This window comes from Notolepis coatsorum (assembly GCF_963971535.1).
Source record: "Notolepis coatsorum genome assembly, chromosome: 5".
Classification (NCBI taxonomy): domain Eukaryota; kingdom Metazoa; phylum Chordata; class Actinopteri; order Aulopiformes; family Paralepididae; genus Notolepis; species Notolepis coatsorum.
In genome coordinates this window covers 155,361,954-155,381,033 of record NC_140169.1, presented here as the reverse complement: position 1 = coordinate 155,381,033, position 19,080 = coordinate 155,361,954, and the positions used below count along the sequence as shown (strand labels likewise).

Below are 19,080 nucleotides of genomic sequence, written 5' to 3'. Positions count from 1 at the left end.
AAAAAGTCCAAAAGCAGGACAACAGTAAGATTTTGGTGGGACAAAGTGGGACAGATAGATAATGTAAATCTTTTTATTAGAATAACTCGTCTTCACCAAATAGATAAAGGTTAAATCAAAATAAATACAAATTAAATACAGAATTATATCTCTCCACATTCATCTTGGCACTGGCAGCCGGCTTGTTACCACCTAACATCTGTTTTAAATATTCAAACTTTATCACTTGACAGGAATGTCTTGTGTTCGATTTTTTTTTTGCTTCGAAAAGAGGGACATCCTCTCAATATGTGGGACGCGGTCTCAAATGGTGGGACAGTACAACCAAAAGGGGGACACCTGGTCACCCTAGCCGTAGCCTATATATACAATTAACTCACTGGCCTTGGATCCAAGGTGTATAGGAAAGGAATTTCAAACTGAATGAATGAAAACTTTATTAACAGATTGCAGAATGGGTACAATACAGTACGGCTCAATACACACAATTGTTAAGGGGATGCAGACCAGAGAAAGACTTTCGTCTTGTTTTACATCAGGGTCCCCCATTTTCAATTCATAGTGAGTGACTGATTACTTTCTAACTTAATTTACTGATAACTGTATGTAAACATACTTCACTTATGTCAGTAGGCTATAGCCTATAGTGGCTAATAAACTGTGAGATAAGATAAGAGATACAATATTTCTTTAGTGATCCCCTTTACTTGGGGAAAATCAGGCATAGCATCATGGGGGATGGATGGCGCATGAGGGGAGGTACAGGTACATGGTAATAGTAGAAGACATAATACAGGTAATAGTACAGTAAAAAGAAAAAAATAGGCAGTGTAAACAATATAACAATATAATTAACTCTGGGTATACGCATATGAGCAAGTATAGGCAGTGTAATCAAGGTGCAGGTGAGGGTCTGTATGTATGCCCTATCAGTTATATTATGCATTACAATAAATATGGTTACAATACACACTAGAATCTAAATATATAAGTAAGTAAGTATACAGTAGGTGCAGTATCACATATTATGCTAGTTTTGGGCTATATATATTTTTATTTTCAAAAATATATATTATAATAACTTTTTTTTTTTTAAATGCAACGGTGTTGTGTACGTTTTGGGCTATATATATTTTTTTTTTTCCAAATATATATATAATAACCTTATTTTTTTTCTTTTTTTTAATGCAACCAACGGTGTTGTGTAATAGTTAGGTTGTTTCATCATCCTTGATCTGATAAGAGGCTCTCGCGTCAGCGTCTCTACTTTCCGTAGCTCCATTTCTGCAGACCCCTCTCTGATTGGTTGAGCCCATTTCTGCAGACCCCTCTCTGATTGGCCTAGAGGACTGCGCATGCGCACACACAGTCCTGCGTCGTCTCGAAGGACGAACCCTTTCACTGCCACACTACAGAAGGTTAACCCTTTACTATCACACTACACTACCGACGGGTAACAGTAAAAAATTCTTTTTAACAAGGCCTGAATTATTCTTTTACTTTTATTTTGACTTCTATTAATTTTATTATTATTATTATATATATTTGTTTTATGTCCTTCCATTTCATTGGTTGTTTTATTCATTTTAATTGTTTTTATTCATTTAACCTTTTATCTTTATCTCCTGTAGCACTTTGAGATTTTCACAATTATAAAGTGCAGTACAAATTGATTATTATTTAATTTGATAATATTATTATTATTATTATTATTATTATTATTATTATTATTATTATTATTATTATTATTATTATTATTATTATTATTATTATTATTATTATTATTATTATTGTTGTTGTTGTTCAAGTTCAAGTTCAAGTTCTTTAATAGTTGTCATACAGAAGTACAGAATACTTTCATACAAAATGCTTCTTACTGTTACGCTCCAGAGACTGTGCTAGACAAGATAGTATCAAATAACATAATAACATAATATAGCATGAATTTAGAAGAAGAAAATGAGGTCACAGTGTTCGGTATAGACATATGTACAATGTTCTGAGTTACCATATAATATACAATACACAATACTATGCAGTGTACTAATGTACAGTACTATCTAGTGCAAAGCAGAAATGGGATGAGGTACAATTTTAGGTACAATTTACAGTAAGGTGTACGAGTTGTAGTGCAATCCTTCATCCATAAATATAAAGTGTGGGGAGTGGGTGCTACAGTGTGTTTGTTTAAAGTGGGTGTGTGCTATAAAGTGTGTGTAGTGGGTGCTACAGTGTGTTTGTTTAAAGTGAGTGTGTGCGTGTGGATGTGTGTGCTATGTGTGTTTGGTGGTTGTTGTTGTGTAGTGTTCATTCATTGTTTGTTTAGCAGCCTGATGGCCTGGGGATAGAAGCTACTTCTGAGTCTTTCTGTGCTCGCCTTGAGACTCCTGTATCGCTTGCCTGACGGCAGCAGTTCAAAGAGGCAGTTGTTCGGGTGGCTCGAGTCCTTAATAATTCTCTTAGCCTTCCCCTTGCAACGCTTGTAGTAAATGTTCTGGAGGGTGGGGAGCCCCCCTCCAATTGTGCGTTCGGCTGAACGTGTCACTCTTTGTAGTCTGCTTTGGTCTTTTGCAGTGCTATTCCCAAACCAGGAGGTGATGTTGCCGGTCAAGATGCTCTCTATTGTACATGAGTAGAAGTTCTTAAGGATCTTCTGGCTGACTTGGAACTTCCTTAGGCGCCTGAGGAAGTAGAGGCGTTGTCGTGCCTTCTTCACCACACTGTTAATGTGTGTGGTCCATGTCAAGTCCTCGGATATGTTGTTGTTGTTGTTGTTGTTGTTGTTGTTGTTGTTGTTGTTGTTGTTGTTGTTGTTGTTGTTGTTGTTGTTGTTGTTATTATTATTATTATTATTATTATTATTATTATTATTATTATTATTATTATTATTATTATTATTATTATTATTATTATTATTATTAACCTGCTGTTGTGTGGCAGTGAAAGGGTTAACCGTTTGGTAGTGCGGCAGTGAAAGGGTTAAGGGGGGGGCCGATCCCACTGCTGTCCCTTTAAGAGCGCGTGACTGGCTGCCGCAGCTTGTGGGCGAAGCCACAACACGTAGCGTGTGGGCGGAGCCACCATGACGCAACGTGTGGGCAGGGCCACCATGACGCGTGTGGGCGGGGCCATCATCATGCTACTCGGGGTTTTCCTGTAATTCTCATTATAGATTACAAGCAATATTTCCTTCATCGCCCAAACGCCGCTGCGCTGGATTTCTCTGCTTTTCGGAGTCCACCATTTTAAATCGCTATCGCGGAATACAAACATATATATATATATATATATATATATATTTTTTTTTTAATTATTATAAGGGGTCTCTCTCTCTCACTGTGAAGACAGATATATCCCATAATGATGGACATCGAGACGCCTATAATAAACCCAAGTCAACAGGTAAATATTACACAAGCTATTATAGCTCGCCTCTTACCATCATCAACCTTGATTTTAGAATAAGCAGCTGCTAATATTGACCATTATTCATGTCTTGAGTTGTAATTAACTCAATCGGATGTCATTAATGTAGCCTATATAGCGTATCTGCGTACATAAACTTTTGATGTCTCATTTATTTCATTGGCTGATCGAAACGTAGTGTGCGTGTGTGTGTGTGTGTGTGTGTGTGTGTGTGTGTGTGCTAGTCCAGGCTAAACTCTATAGGCCAATAATATTACAATATGTTTTATACGTCCTAGCGATTCCAAGTGACAACATACACCATCATACGAAAACACCTAGATCATATTTTCATCGGCATGGTTGTGTCAGTCCCACTGTACTGCGTCCTTTCAATTCTGCAAGTCACTGAAGTCTCCTCCAAAGGTTATTATAATAATAATAATAATAATAATAATAATAATAATAATAATAATAATAATAATAATAATAATAATAATAATAATAATAATAATATAACGCTCTTTGACTTTGACCCGCGATAGAGAATATTATTACAATGACATTATATTATACCCTACTACACCACCACGAGTTGTTATGATGACAAACGCTGTATTTGTATGTAAAGTTTATTTGATTTATTTATTTGTCATTGTGTGGTATAGCTGAGCTGTCCAGGCATGTTTTCCCGTCAGGACCCCCCCCCCCCCCCCCCCCCCCATGCGCGTTACGCCGTGCATGTGATCCCTTCTCTGTGCGGGACAGCCAGGCTACCTTTGCTCCATGGACTCCATGCTCACTCTACCAAAGGCCATAAACTGCCTAGTTGGTTGTTAGCTATAATGTATTTGCATAGTGGCAGCAGGCAAAACGCACCAGGCCCCAAACCAAAGCCTAGGGTGTTTAGATGATGACACTTTCTGAAGGGGAAAACTTGATTGATTGAAAATGTTATTAACAGATTGCAGAATGGGTACAATACACAGTACGGCTCACAATACACACAATTGTTAAGGGGATGCAGACCAGAGAAAGACTTTCGTCTTGTTTACTGCATCAGGGTCCCCCATTTTTTGGGAGGGGACCTGACGGTGATCTAAAGTGAGATAGAAGCACACCGGGGAGTTGTTGTGGACAATGAACAGTTTGTATTTCATCATCCTTTGGTCCAGGGGGGGGGGGGGGGGGGGGGCGGTTGACTGAAGCCTGATTACTGGAAGCACAATCATAAAGGAAGAAGATAATTAGCTAGTAGTGACCTCCTTTGAGAGGCCCCTGTGTTTATTTTAAGTCTGATTTAGCAACCATACTACTATACACACACCTCTCACTGACTACATGCTAATGGAGGAATAAGAAATGGCTTGTTCTGTAGGCTATAGCGATTGACCTGTTTTCACCTCAAGTGTCTTATTATTATTATTATTATTATTATTATTATTATTATTATTATTATTATTATTATTATTATTATTATTATTATTATTATTATTATTATTATTATTATTATTATTATTATTATTTTTATTTTTTTAAACTTTTTATCATAGTTTTAAACCTGTGTACATGTGAACTTGAGTACATGATGGGAATATCTCGGGAGGGAGGAGGTATTACCGTATGTTTGGCACAAAACTCCAGGAAATGGAATGTATTTTTTTTTACAAGCCAATGTCCTCGTCTTCAGGGCACGTCGTCCCTGCACTTGACGGTCGAGCCGAGCCCATAGAAGTATCTCAAGTTACTCCTATAATAGTTCACTATTACAGTATTACGATATATTATCATCCTTTTTATTAGAGAGTTACGAGTCGGAGCACAAAATATAACGACGTTATAAATCTTTCTTGAAAACAATAAAGGCGCAGGAATGGATACATTTTTAATCAGTGATGAAAAGAAAAAGGCCTGATTTAACTTTTATGTAACAAGCGTTATTTAAGAAACGCATCCTTTACGAAAATATATCTACGATGACCGAACGGCATAACTTTAACAATCCTCCGTGTACACATAATCTCCAAACGAGAAGGGTCTTAATTCAGCAGTATTATTAATGAAGGGACTCCACGGCTATTTCAGGTAACTGATGAGGCATACACGTTGTGTTTTCACAGATCTGGTATATGACCTTTATGAACACATTGCGTTTTAAAGACTGGTATATGACCTTTATTTAATAACACATTGCGTTTTAAAGAATCTGGTATATGACCTTTATTTAATAACACATTGCGTTTTAAATAATCTGGTATATGACCTTTATTCAAGAACACATTGTGTTTTAATTAAATAATCTGGTATATGACCTTTATGTCAGAATACACTTGTGTTTTTAAAGATCTAGTATGACCTTTTATTTAAGAACACGTGTTTTTAAAGATCTAGTATGACCTTTTATTTAAGAACACATTGTGTTTTTAAAGATCTAGTGTGACCTTTTATTTAAGAACACGTTGTGTTTTTAAAGAGCTGGTATGACCAGTCTCGTGAGTCTGTGAGGTGTGACCACAATGTGGGTTTTTGAATCCAGATAAAAAATAAAAAAAAAACATGGCTCAGCTCAAAGACAATATTTGGGGCATTTCCTCATTCTTCCTGTGGCCACAGCAGCGTCTGGCTCTGTTCTCACCTCTCACAGTCAGAGTGTGACGTGTAGTAGGCAGTAGGCAGCCTGGGTGACATCTAATCCTGGAGCGGCCATGGACTGATACTGGCTCTGATGCAACCCAGAGGTAAAGGGGTTAGTGGGTTCGTTGGTTCTCTCTTCCAGACGAACGGTCGTGAATCACATTGCTTTGTTTATTGTTATTATTCGTTTTTGCCAACACAGGACACCACGGGGGTTCTGTGTCCTTGAATCAAATGTGAGAAGTAGTACACTACTACTACTACTACTACTACACACACACATATTCTATCGGTTACTTAAAGGTTGAAAAGATTTTTTGATATTTCTTAGTGCATTGTTGATAATGAGGAACTTAAAATCTCCCCTAATCTCACATTCTCTTCTTTTGTGTTTTGTGTTCTGCTTTATGCTTTATGCATTGTGTATTCCTCTATTTCCCCTCTGTACTGGCCTGGTCAAAGGCTGCTGGTCAAAGCTGCTTAAAGGGCCAGTTTACACATAAAAAAATTATATTTTCCTCTCACCCAGAGTGCCATCTATCCATCCAGACCGTTTCAGTGTGTGCCACCTAGTTTTGGGGATATCTGCCGTAGAGATATCTTCTTTAGCGATGTCTGCAGCAGAGATACCTGCTGTAGCACTGTCTGCTGTGGAGATAATCCACAGGCCTTGTTGTGAGCAGTTCCATGTAGGAACTATTTTCTACCGAAGTACACCCACCGTACATTATTATTACTACACAGTGCCGTTCAGCTAGGGCTGGGCGATATGACGATATTATATAAATATCGGGTACAGTTCATTAACGATACACCTTTTTAACGTATCGTGGATATCGTGATGTTTTGCCCAAGAGGATTGTGTCACGTCAATCTGGTCCACACGTTCAAACTTTTGAACAACGCCGCCCCCACACACACACTACTGCATCAAAGTTACTACTTATGATTAACAAAGGCATTCATTTTGTGGCATTAAAGTTATATAGTTACACGTTCAATAACATCAGCGTATTTACCCGAACATAACGTCCGAGGACGACCTAGATAGATAGCAAGCATTACTCGTTCATATCTCAGCCCGTGCTGAGTTGTGCCCATTCTGCGGTCTGTTAATAAAGTTTTCAATCAGACAGATGTATGGAAAGGCTTTTATTATAACATTCGTTGCAGTAAAATCATTATGCCTCGTTTAGTCATCTGCGGAGCGCTGGTAATCTACTTGTCGGCCGCGGGGAGCTAACGTTGTTGTTGTTGTTGAGCTCTCGTCAAAATCAATGGAGGACATTCTGGAAGTAAAAAACGAATACACGCTTGCCGATTGGTGCTAAGAACAGCAGGGCGGGTGCAAGCGGTGTGACGTAATTGGCAGACTCGACTGTCAATCAAAATTATTCTGTTGCCGGCTGAATGATTGAATGAATGAAAACTTTATTAACAGATTGCAGAATGGGTACCATACAGTACAGCTCAATACAACAACAGTGGACTGGAGGATGAAGACCAGAAAAAGACTTTCGGCTTTTTTACATAAGGGTCCTCCATTTTCAATTCATCAACATTTAGAGACATACAAATATACAGTAGTTTCATAAAAATGCTAAAATGCTATTGATTGATTGATTTAAAACTTTATTAACATATTGCAGAATGGGTACAGTACAGCTCAATACATACAATTGTTAAGGGGATGCAGACCAGAGAAAGACTTTCGTCTTGTTTACATCAGGGTCCCCCATTTTCAATTAATCATATTTCATATCTAAATCATATAATATCTCATTGCTAATTATATGCAATATATAATCTAATAATCCAATAATCTAAATCTAATATATAATATAAAAATGCTAAATGCATGGGTATTTTATTTTGTCTTTAATGTTAGCTTGCAAACTCAAATACTGTCTTGGTAAGCCTCATAATGAATTGTTTGGGGAAAAAAAGAAAAACATCGTGATGTGTATCGTGTATCGCCAAAAGGTCAGAAAATATTGTGATATCATATTTAGGCCATATCGCCCAGCCCTACGTTCAGCTACATTTTATTGGAATGACGGCTGACATCTCTGGTAGACATCTCTAAGGCAGACATCTAAATCAAATCAAATTTATTTGTAAGGCCCGGCAACACACATTAATGTCCCTATGGGCCGGAGACATCTTCTTTAACACTTTGAGTGCCAGCAGGGGGCACCAGAAATAGCGCTTGAGTGCCAGCGCTGTAGTCAATGGGAGGGCGAGCACATTTGCGAACGCATAAACTATATCTTAAATTATGGCTATGTGTCTAATACGCCTGTCGCTTATCAATGACTTGTTTGCAGTCAACATTGTCGAAACGGATTGTTTTTTAATCAGTACATTTCCGTTTTATACCATTTTGAAAAACATTAGTTTTTGGAAACTTCCAGGAAAAAAGGTGATTCTGCAGGAATCGCGTTTTAGTGGAATACACAAAACACGTTGTCATTTTTCGGCCTATTTATGAATAGTTTTCAAATAAATGCTAGATTATCGATACTATGTGTATGCACGCTAGAGAAGCGGGCTGAAAAATCGATTATCTTATTTCCTGATCAGCACACACTCACACGCACACACACACACACAGGACACGCTGAGATATATATTTTTTTAAGGAACTCAGGACGCCGACTTGTAGGCACGCTCGCTGGACGCAGTCACATATGGCACACGCTGATATATAGGTGAAAATAGCTCTGATTATCCCAAGACTGGTAAAATAGATTCCTTACCTCAGATCAGATGTTCTCCAAAAAGATTATTCCAATTCCTGATCGCCATTCCAAATATCGATCGTGTTTATTGATCCAACGCTGGGTACTGGAAACACATATTCCACGCTGTTCTGCGTCTCGGCAATGAATGGGATTGTCTCCGGTTACATGCCTGACAAGTAAAATGTGGATTCCGGACTCTTTTTTTCCCATACATTTCATTCAGTCCAATCCAATAGGGATGCCCCGATCGATGGCAGACATCTCTAAGGCAGATATCTCTAAGGCAGACATCTCTAAGGCAGACATCTCTAAGGCAGACATCTCTAAGGCAGACATCTCTAAGGCAGACATCTCTGGCAGATATCTCTAAGGCAGATATCTCTGGCAGACATCTCTAAGGCAGATATCTCTAAGGCAGACATCTCTAAGGCAGACATCTCTTCTAAGGTAGATATCTCTAAGGCAGATATCTCTAAGGCAGATAGCTCTATGGCTGACATCTCTATGATAGACATCTCTATGGCAGACATCTAAAAAACTGGGCAAATCACACAAATGACCTGCATGGACAGAGAGTAGTCAGGGTAAGAGTTGATGACCGTGACAGAAAGAGGTCAGATGTAATTATAGGTGAAATATCCCTTTTTAAAAGCAGCCAAACATGCAAGTTCCCTTTCCTGCCCAAATCAGAGAAGCAAACAAGTCACATGCCCAGAGCTTGTGACTCAATATGTTGGGTTTATGCAACTTTCCGACGGCCTTGTGAAACATTTCCTTCTGTAAATCAGTTCTGTGTAATGGAGGTTAAGAGGCCCAGGGGAGAGGCCCAGGGGGGAGACCAGACGAGTGCATCTCTGGAGAGACCAGCCGAGTGTATCTCTGGAGAGACCAGCCGAGTGTATCTCTGGGGAGACCAGACGAGTGCATCTCTGGAGAGACCAGTCGAGTGTATCTCTGGAGAGACCAGCTGAGCAGAGTGTATCTCTGGAGAGACCAGCAGAGAGTATCTCTGGAGAGACCAGCTGAGTGCATATCTGGAGAGACCAGTCGAGTGTATCTCTGGAGAGACCAGCTGATCAGAGTGTATCTCTGGAGAGACCAGCAGAGAGTATCTCTGGAGAGACCAGCTGAGTGCATATCTGGAGAGACCAGCAGAGTGTATCTCTGGAGAGACCAGCTGAGCAGAGTGTATCTCTGGAGAGACCAGCCGAGTGTATCTCTGGAGAGACCAGTCGAGTGTATAGCTGGAGAGACCAGTCTAGTGTATAGCTGGATAGACCAGTCAAGTGTATAGCTGGGGAGACCAGTCGAGTGTATAGCTGGAGAGACCAGCTGAGTGTATCTCTGGAGAGACCAGTCGAGTGTATAGCTGGAGAGACCAGTCGAGTGTATCTCTGGAGAGACCAGCTGAGTGTATCTCTGGAGAGACCAGTCGAGTGTATAGCTGGAGAGACCAGTCGAGTGTATCTCTGGAGAGACCAGTCGAGTGTATCTCTGGAGAGCCCAGACAAGTGTATCTCTGGAGAGACCAGCCGAGTGTATCTCTGGAGAGACCAGCAGAGTGTATCTCTGGACATGACTAGTAACTCGGAGGTACCCCAGGAGGTGGAGGGGTTGAGGTAACTCAGAGGTACCCCGGGAGGTGGAGGGGTTGAGGTAACTCAGAGGTACCCCGGGAGGTGGAGGGGTTGAGGTAACTCAGAGGTACCCCGGGAGGTGGAGGGGTTGAGGTAACTCAGAGGTACCCCGGGAGGTGGAGGGGTTGAGGTAACTCAGGTAAATCAGCAATTTCATACATATAGAGAGGTGTAGTGGTTACTTCCTGGTCTATAGGGAGGTGTAGTGGTTACTTCCTGGTCTATAGGGAGGTGTAGTGGTTACTTCCTGGTCTATAGGGAGGTGTAGTGGTTACTTCCTGGTAGGGGTGGACGGTATAAACGGTATACGGTATAAACGGTATGAATTTGCTCTACGGTATGTATTTTGACTATACCTTGTAACCGGTAGAGCAGCTCTAAAATAGCAATGACGTCATGTAACCACAGCGCGACTATTTCACTCCGCATTTGCTCCTAAAAATATATAGAATTAGTCATAGATAATAGATATGTGCAAACTGGAAAAAGTTATTTAGGAGGCTTCACGCAGTGGGCGTGTCAACACGCAATTGTCATTTCAATGGTAACTACGTCTATTCTGCATCGAACATTGTACATATGTCTAAACTGAACACTGTGACCTAATTTTTTTACTTCTAATTTTACTATGTTATTTTATTTCATACTTATCTTGTCTTGCACAGTCTCTGGAGCGTAACAGTAAGAAGCATTTTGTATAAAAGTATTCTGTATTTGTGTATTGTATATTATGTATTTGTGTATTGTATTGTGTATTTGTGTATTGTATTGTGTATTTGTGTATTGTATTGTGTATTGTATATTATATGGTAACTCAGAACATTGTACATATGTCTATACCGAACAACTGTGACCTCATTTTCTTCTTCTAAATTCATGCTATATTATGTTATTATGTTATTTGATACTATCTTGTCTAGCACAGTCTCTGGAGCGTAACAGTAAGAAGCATTTTGTATGAAAGTATTCTGTACTTCTGTATGACAACTATTAAAGAACTTGAGAACTTGAGAACTGTACTTCTGTATGACAAATATTAAAGAAACTTGAAACTTGAAACTTTCATAATAAACACATATCACCGCGGCGCACAGCAAGTTTCAATTTCAGTTCCTGGCATTTTTAACCAGTGGAGAAAGGTAAGAGATTTCCCTATCGTTTTTCTTATATGAATTATTCAACGTTAATAAAACATACCTGGTGATCAACTACAGTTTGCTGTGAACATTATGATATGTGTGTAGTGTTCTGACGGCTGGGCAGCGCGAGCTGGATGCTGAATTTTGCGAGAAGCATATGCAGCTGCAGAGCCGCAGAGTAGGGGCGCTTTCAGGTCCGGTCACACGCCCGCTCAACAGCGCCCCCCACCCAACGGCTGAATTGCCAATGGCTGAATTGGAGTATTGCACTGTGTACTACTCTGCGGCTCTGCAGTTGCATACTATTGGGATTGTTGGGAGCAGCACGGAGTCTCGACTCGGGACTTATTTTATTTGGAATATAATGACTGTATACGCGAAAGTAGCCTAGTTTTAAGTTAAAATATTATAAATCTACATGCCTTGAGGATGTCATTCTTTATATAGCCTGCCTATCAGACAAAAAAAATTATTCTAACGGAAACACTGATACCGTGATATATACCGTTACCGTCTATGCTTCAAATTATACCGTGATATAAATTTTAGACCATACCGTCCACCCCTACTTCCTGGTCTATAGGGAGGTGTAGTAGTTACTTCCTGGTCTACAGGGAGGTGTAGTGGTTACTTCCTGGTCTATAGGGAGGTGTAGTGGTTACTTCCTGGTCTATAGGGCGGTGTGGTGGTTACTTCCTGGTCTATAAGGAGGTGTGGTGGTTACTTCCTGGTCTATAGGGAGGTGTAGTGGTTACTTCCTGGTCTATAGGGAGGTGTAGTGGTTACTTCCTGGTCTATAGGGAGGTGTAGTGGTTACTTCCTGGTCTATAGGGAGGTGTAGTGGTTACTTCCTGGTCTATAGGGAGGTGTAGTGGTTACTTCCTGGTCTACAGGGAGGTGTAGTGGTTACTTCCTGGTCTATAGGGAGGTGTAGTGGTTACTTCTTCCTGGTCTATAGGGAGGTGTAGTGGTTATTTCCTGGTCTATAGGGAGGTGTAGTGGTTACTTCCTGGTCTACAGTGAGGTGTAATGGTTACTTCCTGGTCTATAGGGAGGTGTAGTGGTTACTTCCTGGTCTATAGGGAGGTGTAGTGGTTACTTCCTGGTCTATAGGGAGGTGTGGTGGTTACTTCCTGGTCTATAGGGAGGTGTAGTGGTTACTTCCTGGTCTATAGGGCGGTGTGGTGGTTACTTCCTGGTCTATAAGGAGGTGTGGTGGTTACTTCCTGGTCTATAGGGAGGTGTAGTGGTTACTTCCTGGTCTATAGGGAGGTGTAGTGGTTACTTCCTGGTCTATAGGGAGGTGTAGTGGTTACTTCCTGGTCTATAGGGAGGTGTAGTGGTTACTTCCTGGTCTATAGGGAGGTGTAGTGGTTACTTCCTGGTCTACAGGGAGGTGTAGTGGTTACTTCCTGGTCTATAGGGAGGTGTAGTGGTTACTTCTTCCTGGTCTAAAGGGAGGTGTAGTGGTTACTTCCTGGTCTATAGGGAGGTGTAGTGGTTACTTCCTGGTCTACAGTGAGGTGTAGTGGTTACTTCCTGGTCTATAGGGAGGTGTAGTGGTTACTTCCTGGTCTATAGGGAGGTGTAGTGGTTACTTCCTGGTCTATGGGGAGGTGTGGTGGTTACTTCCTGGTCTATAGGGAGGTGTAGTGGTTACTTCCTGGTCTATAGGGAGGTGTGCGTCTCTACTTTCCGTAGCTCCATTTCTGCAGACCCCTCTCTGATTGGTTGAGCCCATTTCTGCAGACCCCTCTCTGATTGGCCGAGTGCGCGCATGCGCATGAGCCGCGACAAGCTCCTCTCGAAACTCCGTTAAGCTCCAGAGAGAGAGGCTGAAAACCCACAGTTCTTGCCCGACGGATGGGAGCCGAATCCCGGATCTGAGTTTTCTGATGAATACCCCCAAAACATGGAGGTCGCGAACGCAATTTATACGCATGGAAGTATTGATTACACCATAACGAATCATTAAAAAAATATACCGTTAACTGGAATATGTTGTGTGTGCCTTTACACATATGTTGGATTATGTAATTGGTTTGTCATTAAAAACCAATAATAATCGCTCGCATCGCCGGCTTCGCTGACCAGAGCTCTCTCAGATTCAAAGTTTTAATTGCAGCCTGGAACATACATGTTTCGGAACCAATGTGTAACTAGACAGTTACAATATAACATTTATATTAATTAACCCAGTTAATGCCTTAAGAGAAAGAGTCTGGTGGTCAATGTCACTTCGGATTGCTACGGAAATGTTGTGTCTTACTAATAATAACTAATTCCTTGGTCAATAGAAGTCTCTGTGATACTTTCTGAATATGATTTGGGAACATCAAAATGGGCAGGGTTATAATAGAAGAAAGACAGTGTAAACAATATAATTAACTCTGAATATAATAATGAGGAAAAAGAAACAGGATACACAACAAGGTGCATGATGAGATGAGGTTATATGTAGAACATGGTACAGTTACAGTAAGTGGGGAGTGCGTCATGGTACAGTTACAGTAAGTGGGGAGTGTAAACACTAAACAGTGATTCAAACCCCCTCAATGTACAGTTTCTGACAGCTGGGCTGTGTTGAACTTGTCACGTGAAATAACGTTATGTGAATAAACCGCGAAATAACCGCAAAATAACATAACGTTATGTTATATAACGTTACAATGTACAGTTTCTAACAGCTGGCTGTGTTGTGAAATGTGCATAACGTTATGAATAAACCGCGAAGTCACGCGAAATAACGTTATACGCGAATCTGGTAGTACATTTCTTTTTATCTTCTTGATATGATAACATTACATCCGCCTTTTACCGCGTGACGAGCTAAACCAATCAGAGAGGGGCTTCGCTCAACCAATCAGAGAGGGGCTTCGCTCAACCAATCAGAGAGGGGTCTGCAGAAATGGGCTCAACCAATCAGAGAGGGGTCTGCAGAAATGGAGCTACGGAAAGTAGAGACGCGGGAGGCGTAGTGGTTACTTCCTGGTCTACAGCGAGGTGTAGTGGTTACTTCCTGGTCTATACTCTATAGAGAGGTGTGGTGGTTACTTCCTGGTAGTGGAGAGAGCTCAAAGCCGTATATAATATAATAGCCCCGTAGTGCGGCCAGAGGCTGCTCAAACTACCTGTGTTGTAATAAATTAATTGATTGATGTTTAACTTGTGTGTGTCCAGTCCTTTCGACTAGCAAACGTTGTCTGTATTTAACGTTACCTCAGGATACCACTGTAATTGTAGCAAACGTTGTCTGTATTTAACGTTTACCTCAGTTGGTAAGCTATTTAGCTAATGTTGTTAGCATTGGATAGCATCAATGCTAGTTGGCTGCAGCTCAGCACCATGCCATGGGAATACTATACTAAATTATGGAGGCTTTTTAATCGTCAAGGTAAGAGAGGATGTTTGGCCTTTTTCTGAAAACCCAAGCACATATTGTTCCATAGCATATGCTTTGCTAGTCGAAAGGACTGGACACACACGGACAAGTTAAACATCAATCAATTAATTTATTACAACACACTAACACAGGTAGTTTGAGCAGCCTCTGACCGCACTACGGGGCTATTATATTATATACGGCTTTGAGCTCTCTCTCTCTCCTGCCGACTAAACTAAACTAAACTAAACTAAACCTCGCTTGAAATTGCAATGTATTTCCAATGGACACATTTTGTAAATCGTCTAGTTTAAAACAAATAAAGCATGAACATTGGCACGGTGTACCTTTCTGTGTGTGTTCATCCACGATCTATAGCTCAACATGAAACAATTAGCAATTAATTGTAAAATAATTACGTTGAATTTTATTTTAACCAAAAATGCTTAAACAATAATGTTAGTGATAGAAGGGAACTCATTTTGTGCAAAAATGGAAAGCTTTCCAATATTCATGATGAGGCAGAATTATTACAATAGCCGATAATCCATTTTCCCAATGATAAATCCCTAAACGGGTGGACTGCGCGGGCGGTCCAAAGTGACGTCAGACTACACCTCCCTATAGGCACAATAAATAAGAATAAACAATAAAAAAAAAATTGGCAGAAAGACAATTCTGTTTTGAAAATATCTGGCAGCTAAGTGGCTGGTTGACTAAAAAGTTGCTTTCATGACCCGTTTGTTGCCAAACATGAAGTTATTTATTTTCACTCCGAGGCTATAAATAAAAGATCACATGATTAAGACCACATGATCTTGAAAATGAATCCTGGACGTCATCCTGGTAATTGACATGTTATTGTCCCAGGGGGCAATGCAGCTTCAACTAAAAACATGTGCTCAGTAGAGCACAACTCTCCACCAGGCGGCAGCCAGGCGTTTCCTCTCTAGTAGCCGACACGCTAGGCGGGGCTTAAGTGTAGGGGGCGGGACAAACGTAGACATTTACATTTACATTTAGTCATTTAGCTGACGCTTTTATCCAAAGCGACTTACAAGTTCTGTGCGACAAGACAGCAAGAAGGGTATAACTCTATCAGCTGAGTAACAATGTTCATCAAAGTGTTGCGTGTTACAGTGTAGGTTAGTTTATTAGGACAAGTGCATGACATTAAGGTTAGTCGGGGTTCGATTTTTTTTTTTTTTTATCATTTCAGATAATGGTTGAAGAAGTGAGTCTTTAGTCGACGGCGAAAGATTGGACGGGATTCGGCTGTCCTAACTGGGATGGGTAGTTCATTCCACCATTGTGGGGCAAGGACTGAGAATAGGCGGCTTCTCTTTGATGACCCTCCGGGAGCTTGGATAGGAGTAGATCTGAGGCGGCCAGAAGATGCAGAGCGTAGGGGTCTTGAGGGTGTGTAGTTAGAGACCATTGACCGGAGGTAGGCGGGAGCGGTTCCCTTTGCCGCACGGTATGCTAGGTCGAGGGCCTTGAAGCGGATACGTGCAGCAATGGGGAGCCAGTGCAGGTCCCTAAGAAGTGGGGTGACATGGGCCGACTTCGGTAGGTTTGAGATCAGGCGGGCCGCTGCATTTTGAATGAGTTGAAGAGGCTTGGTGGCAGTGGCCGGGAGGCCAGCTAGCAGTGCGTTGCAGTAGTCGAGGCGGGAGATGACTGTTGATTGGACGAGGAGTTGGGTGGCTTCTTTTGTCAGGAAGGGGCGTATCCTTCTGACGTTGCTCAGGAGGAATCTGCAGGTTCTGGTTGTCGCTGCGATGTGAGCAGAGAAGTTCAACTGGTCGTCGAGGACAACACCAAGGTTCTTGGCGGTCGGCGACGCGGTCACAGCTGCATTCTCGACTGTGATGGAGAGGTCGGTAAGGGGGGAGGATTTGGCCGGCAGGTGGAGCAATTCTGTTTTGCTTAGGTTCAGTTTGAGGTGGTTGGTCGTCATCCAGGCGGAGATGTCGGACAGACAGGCCGAGATCCGCCCAGAGACGTGGATATCTGAGGGAGGGAAGGAGAGGAAGAGTTGAGTATCATCGGCATAACAATGATATGAGAAGCCATGAGACGTGATAATGTTACCCAGTGATTTAGTGTAGAGGGAGAAGAGAAGGGGTCCTAGGACCGAGCCCTGGGGGACACTCGTCCGGAGGGGGCGGGTGGCCGACAGAGTCCCTCTCCATGACACTTGGTAGGAGCGGTCATTGAGGTATGATGTCAGCCATGTCAGCGCAGATCCAGCCACTCCCATTCCTGCGAGGGCCGCGAGGAGGATCTGATGGTTGACTGTGTCGAAGGCTGCAGATAGATCTAGGAGAATCAGGACAGAGGAGAGGCCTTTCGCTTTTGCTAAGTGAAGTGCCTCTGTGACCGCAATGAGGGCCGTTTCTGTGGAGTGGCCAGTCCGGAAGCCAGACTGATTGGGGTCTAGGAGGTCATTCTGTAAGAGATAAGCAGTAAGTTGGTTGGATACAGCACGTTCAAGACCAATGAAAGCCGATCTCCCTCATTATTCCTATTAGGCTACACTATAAAAAGTGTACTACTATGTACTATATTACACACTGAGTATTACTATGTACTATACACACACGGAGTACCACTATATACTGTACTGTACACACAGAGTACTACTACTATACACACGGAGTACCACTATAAATAATCAATTTGGACGGGGTTCAGTGTCTTGTATTCGTCGCACTGTGCCAGCCAATGTCCGCCGTCGCAGTAAGTACAGACGATCTCCCATTCCTCTCTGGCGGGGGAGTTGTAACTCGGCGGTGGTGGCGCCGACTCGGGGTAGTACGGGTGGTGCTGTGGGTCCCCGTGTCTGCTGCGACAGTCGGGACACCAGGGGGTGGTTTCAGGACTGGTCTGTGGTGACACCGCCTCGGCCTGATACATCACCGTGACGGGCCTACTTGGTTGTCCTGGCGGACGCTTGTTGCTGTCGTGCAGGACCTCCAGGTGGGCACCGTCGCACTTGCTGCATCTTTTCTTTAGGTGGCACTCAGCTGCCATATGGCTGCGCGCGCAGCGGAAGCAGCGGCGGTTTACTTTGATCCACTGACTCACCTCGTCAGCGGTCAGCCTCTTGAAGGTGTCACATTGAGACAGCCAATGTTCATTTTCACAGTACTGACAGACAGCCTTCCACTTCTCCTTGACGTGGGTGTTGTGGCTCGTCTGCCGTGGCTCAACCTCGGCTTGGTGCATAACTGTCACGGACCGGCGGTTGTCATTGAACCTCCGCGGTCCATCTCTAGGGCTAGAGTCACTCCACACGAATGTGTCCAGTCGTAGACTGCTGACCTCCCTGGCGAGGAAATCAGCTAGGTCTAGGAGGGATGGTTCTGGGCCGTTGGGGTCATTGTGGTCTCTCTGCCGCCGAAAACGCTCTTGACGGGCTGGAGGGAGCTTCTCCAGTATCCGCTCCACGTTAGAATTTGCATACAGTTCATGTCTCCCCTTCTCCTTTTGGGACCCCAGCATCCCCACGAGGGATTGTACCTTGATAGAGAGGTCATCCAGTGCTCTATTGTCTTTGGCTGGGGGGAGGCGGTCGATATCCCGTATTTCTTGGATCACGTAATCCCATATGCGTCCATAGCGCTGGTCGAGGGCCACCAGAGCCGCGGAGTATGGGGTGCTTGAGTTGGAATATGCCAGCGCTATGTTATGCGCTCTGGGCACCTTGAGATGCTTGAGGAGGATGGCATATTTGTACGATTCGTCTGGGACATCGGACATCATAGTCTCCAAACACATGCGTAATTTCGTGTACTGTGCTCTGTCCTCGCGCGTAAAGTCTGGGAACGTCGGTGTGCCAAGGTACGATGCCATGGATGGCTGGTACATTGGTGAGCGTAGGGGAAGAGGCCTCCTGGGCGAGTCTCCCCGTACGTGTGGTCGTGGGTTAGTACTTGGTGGGTACCAGAGGCCGGGCCCCCAGGTGTTGCTCCTCGGTGCTGACTGTGTATTAAACTCAACCTTGGTTTGGGTCGGGGGTTCGTAACGCACTGGCTCGGGGCTGGGGTCGGGGCTGTACTGGGCCTCCTGGTCCAAAGTAGGTTCGTGCTGGTGGGCTTGATATCCCTCCTCTTCCTCCGCTAGGTCTTGGAGTC

General features: G+C 42.6%; 1 protein-coding gene across 1 annotated transcript in view; it reads left to right on the top strand.

Annotated features, from left to right (window-relative positions):
- Positions 1-3,195: 3,195 nt before the first annotated feature.
- nfe2l2a (nfe2 like bZIP transcription factor 2a) overlaps positions 3,196-19,080 on the top strand; it is a 111,015-nt gene continuing 95,130 nt past the window's right edge. Inside the window, 1 exon segment of the mRNA XM_084315227.1 lies at positions 3,196-3,402. Coding sequence (XP_084171353.1) covers positions 3,361-3,402 — 42 coding nt within the window. The 5' untranslated portion in view covers positions 3,196-3,360.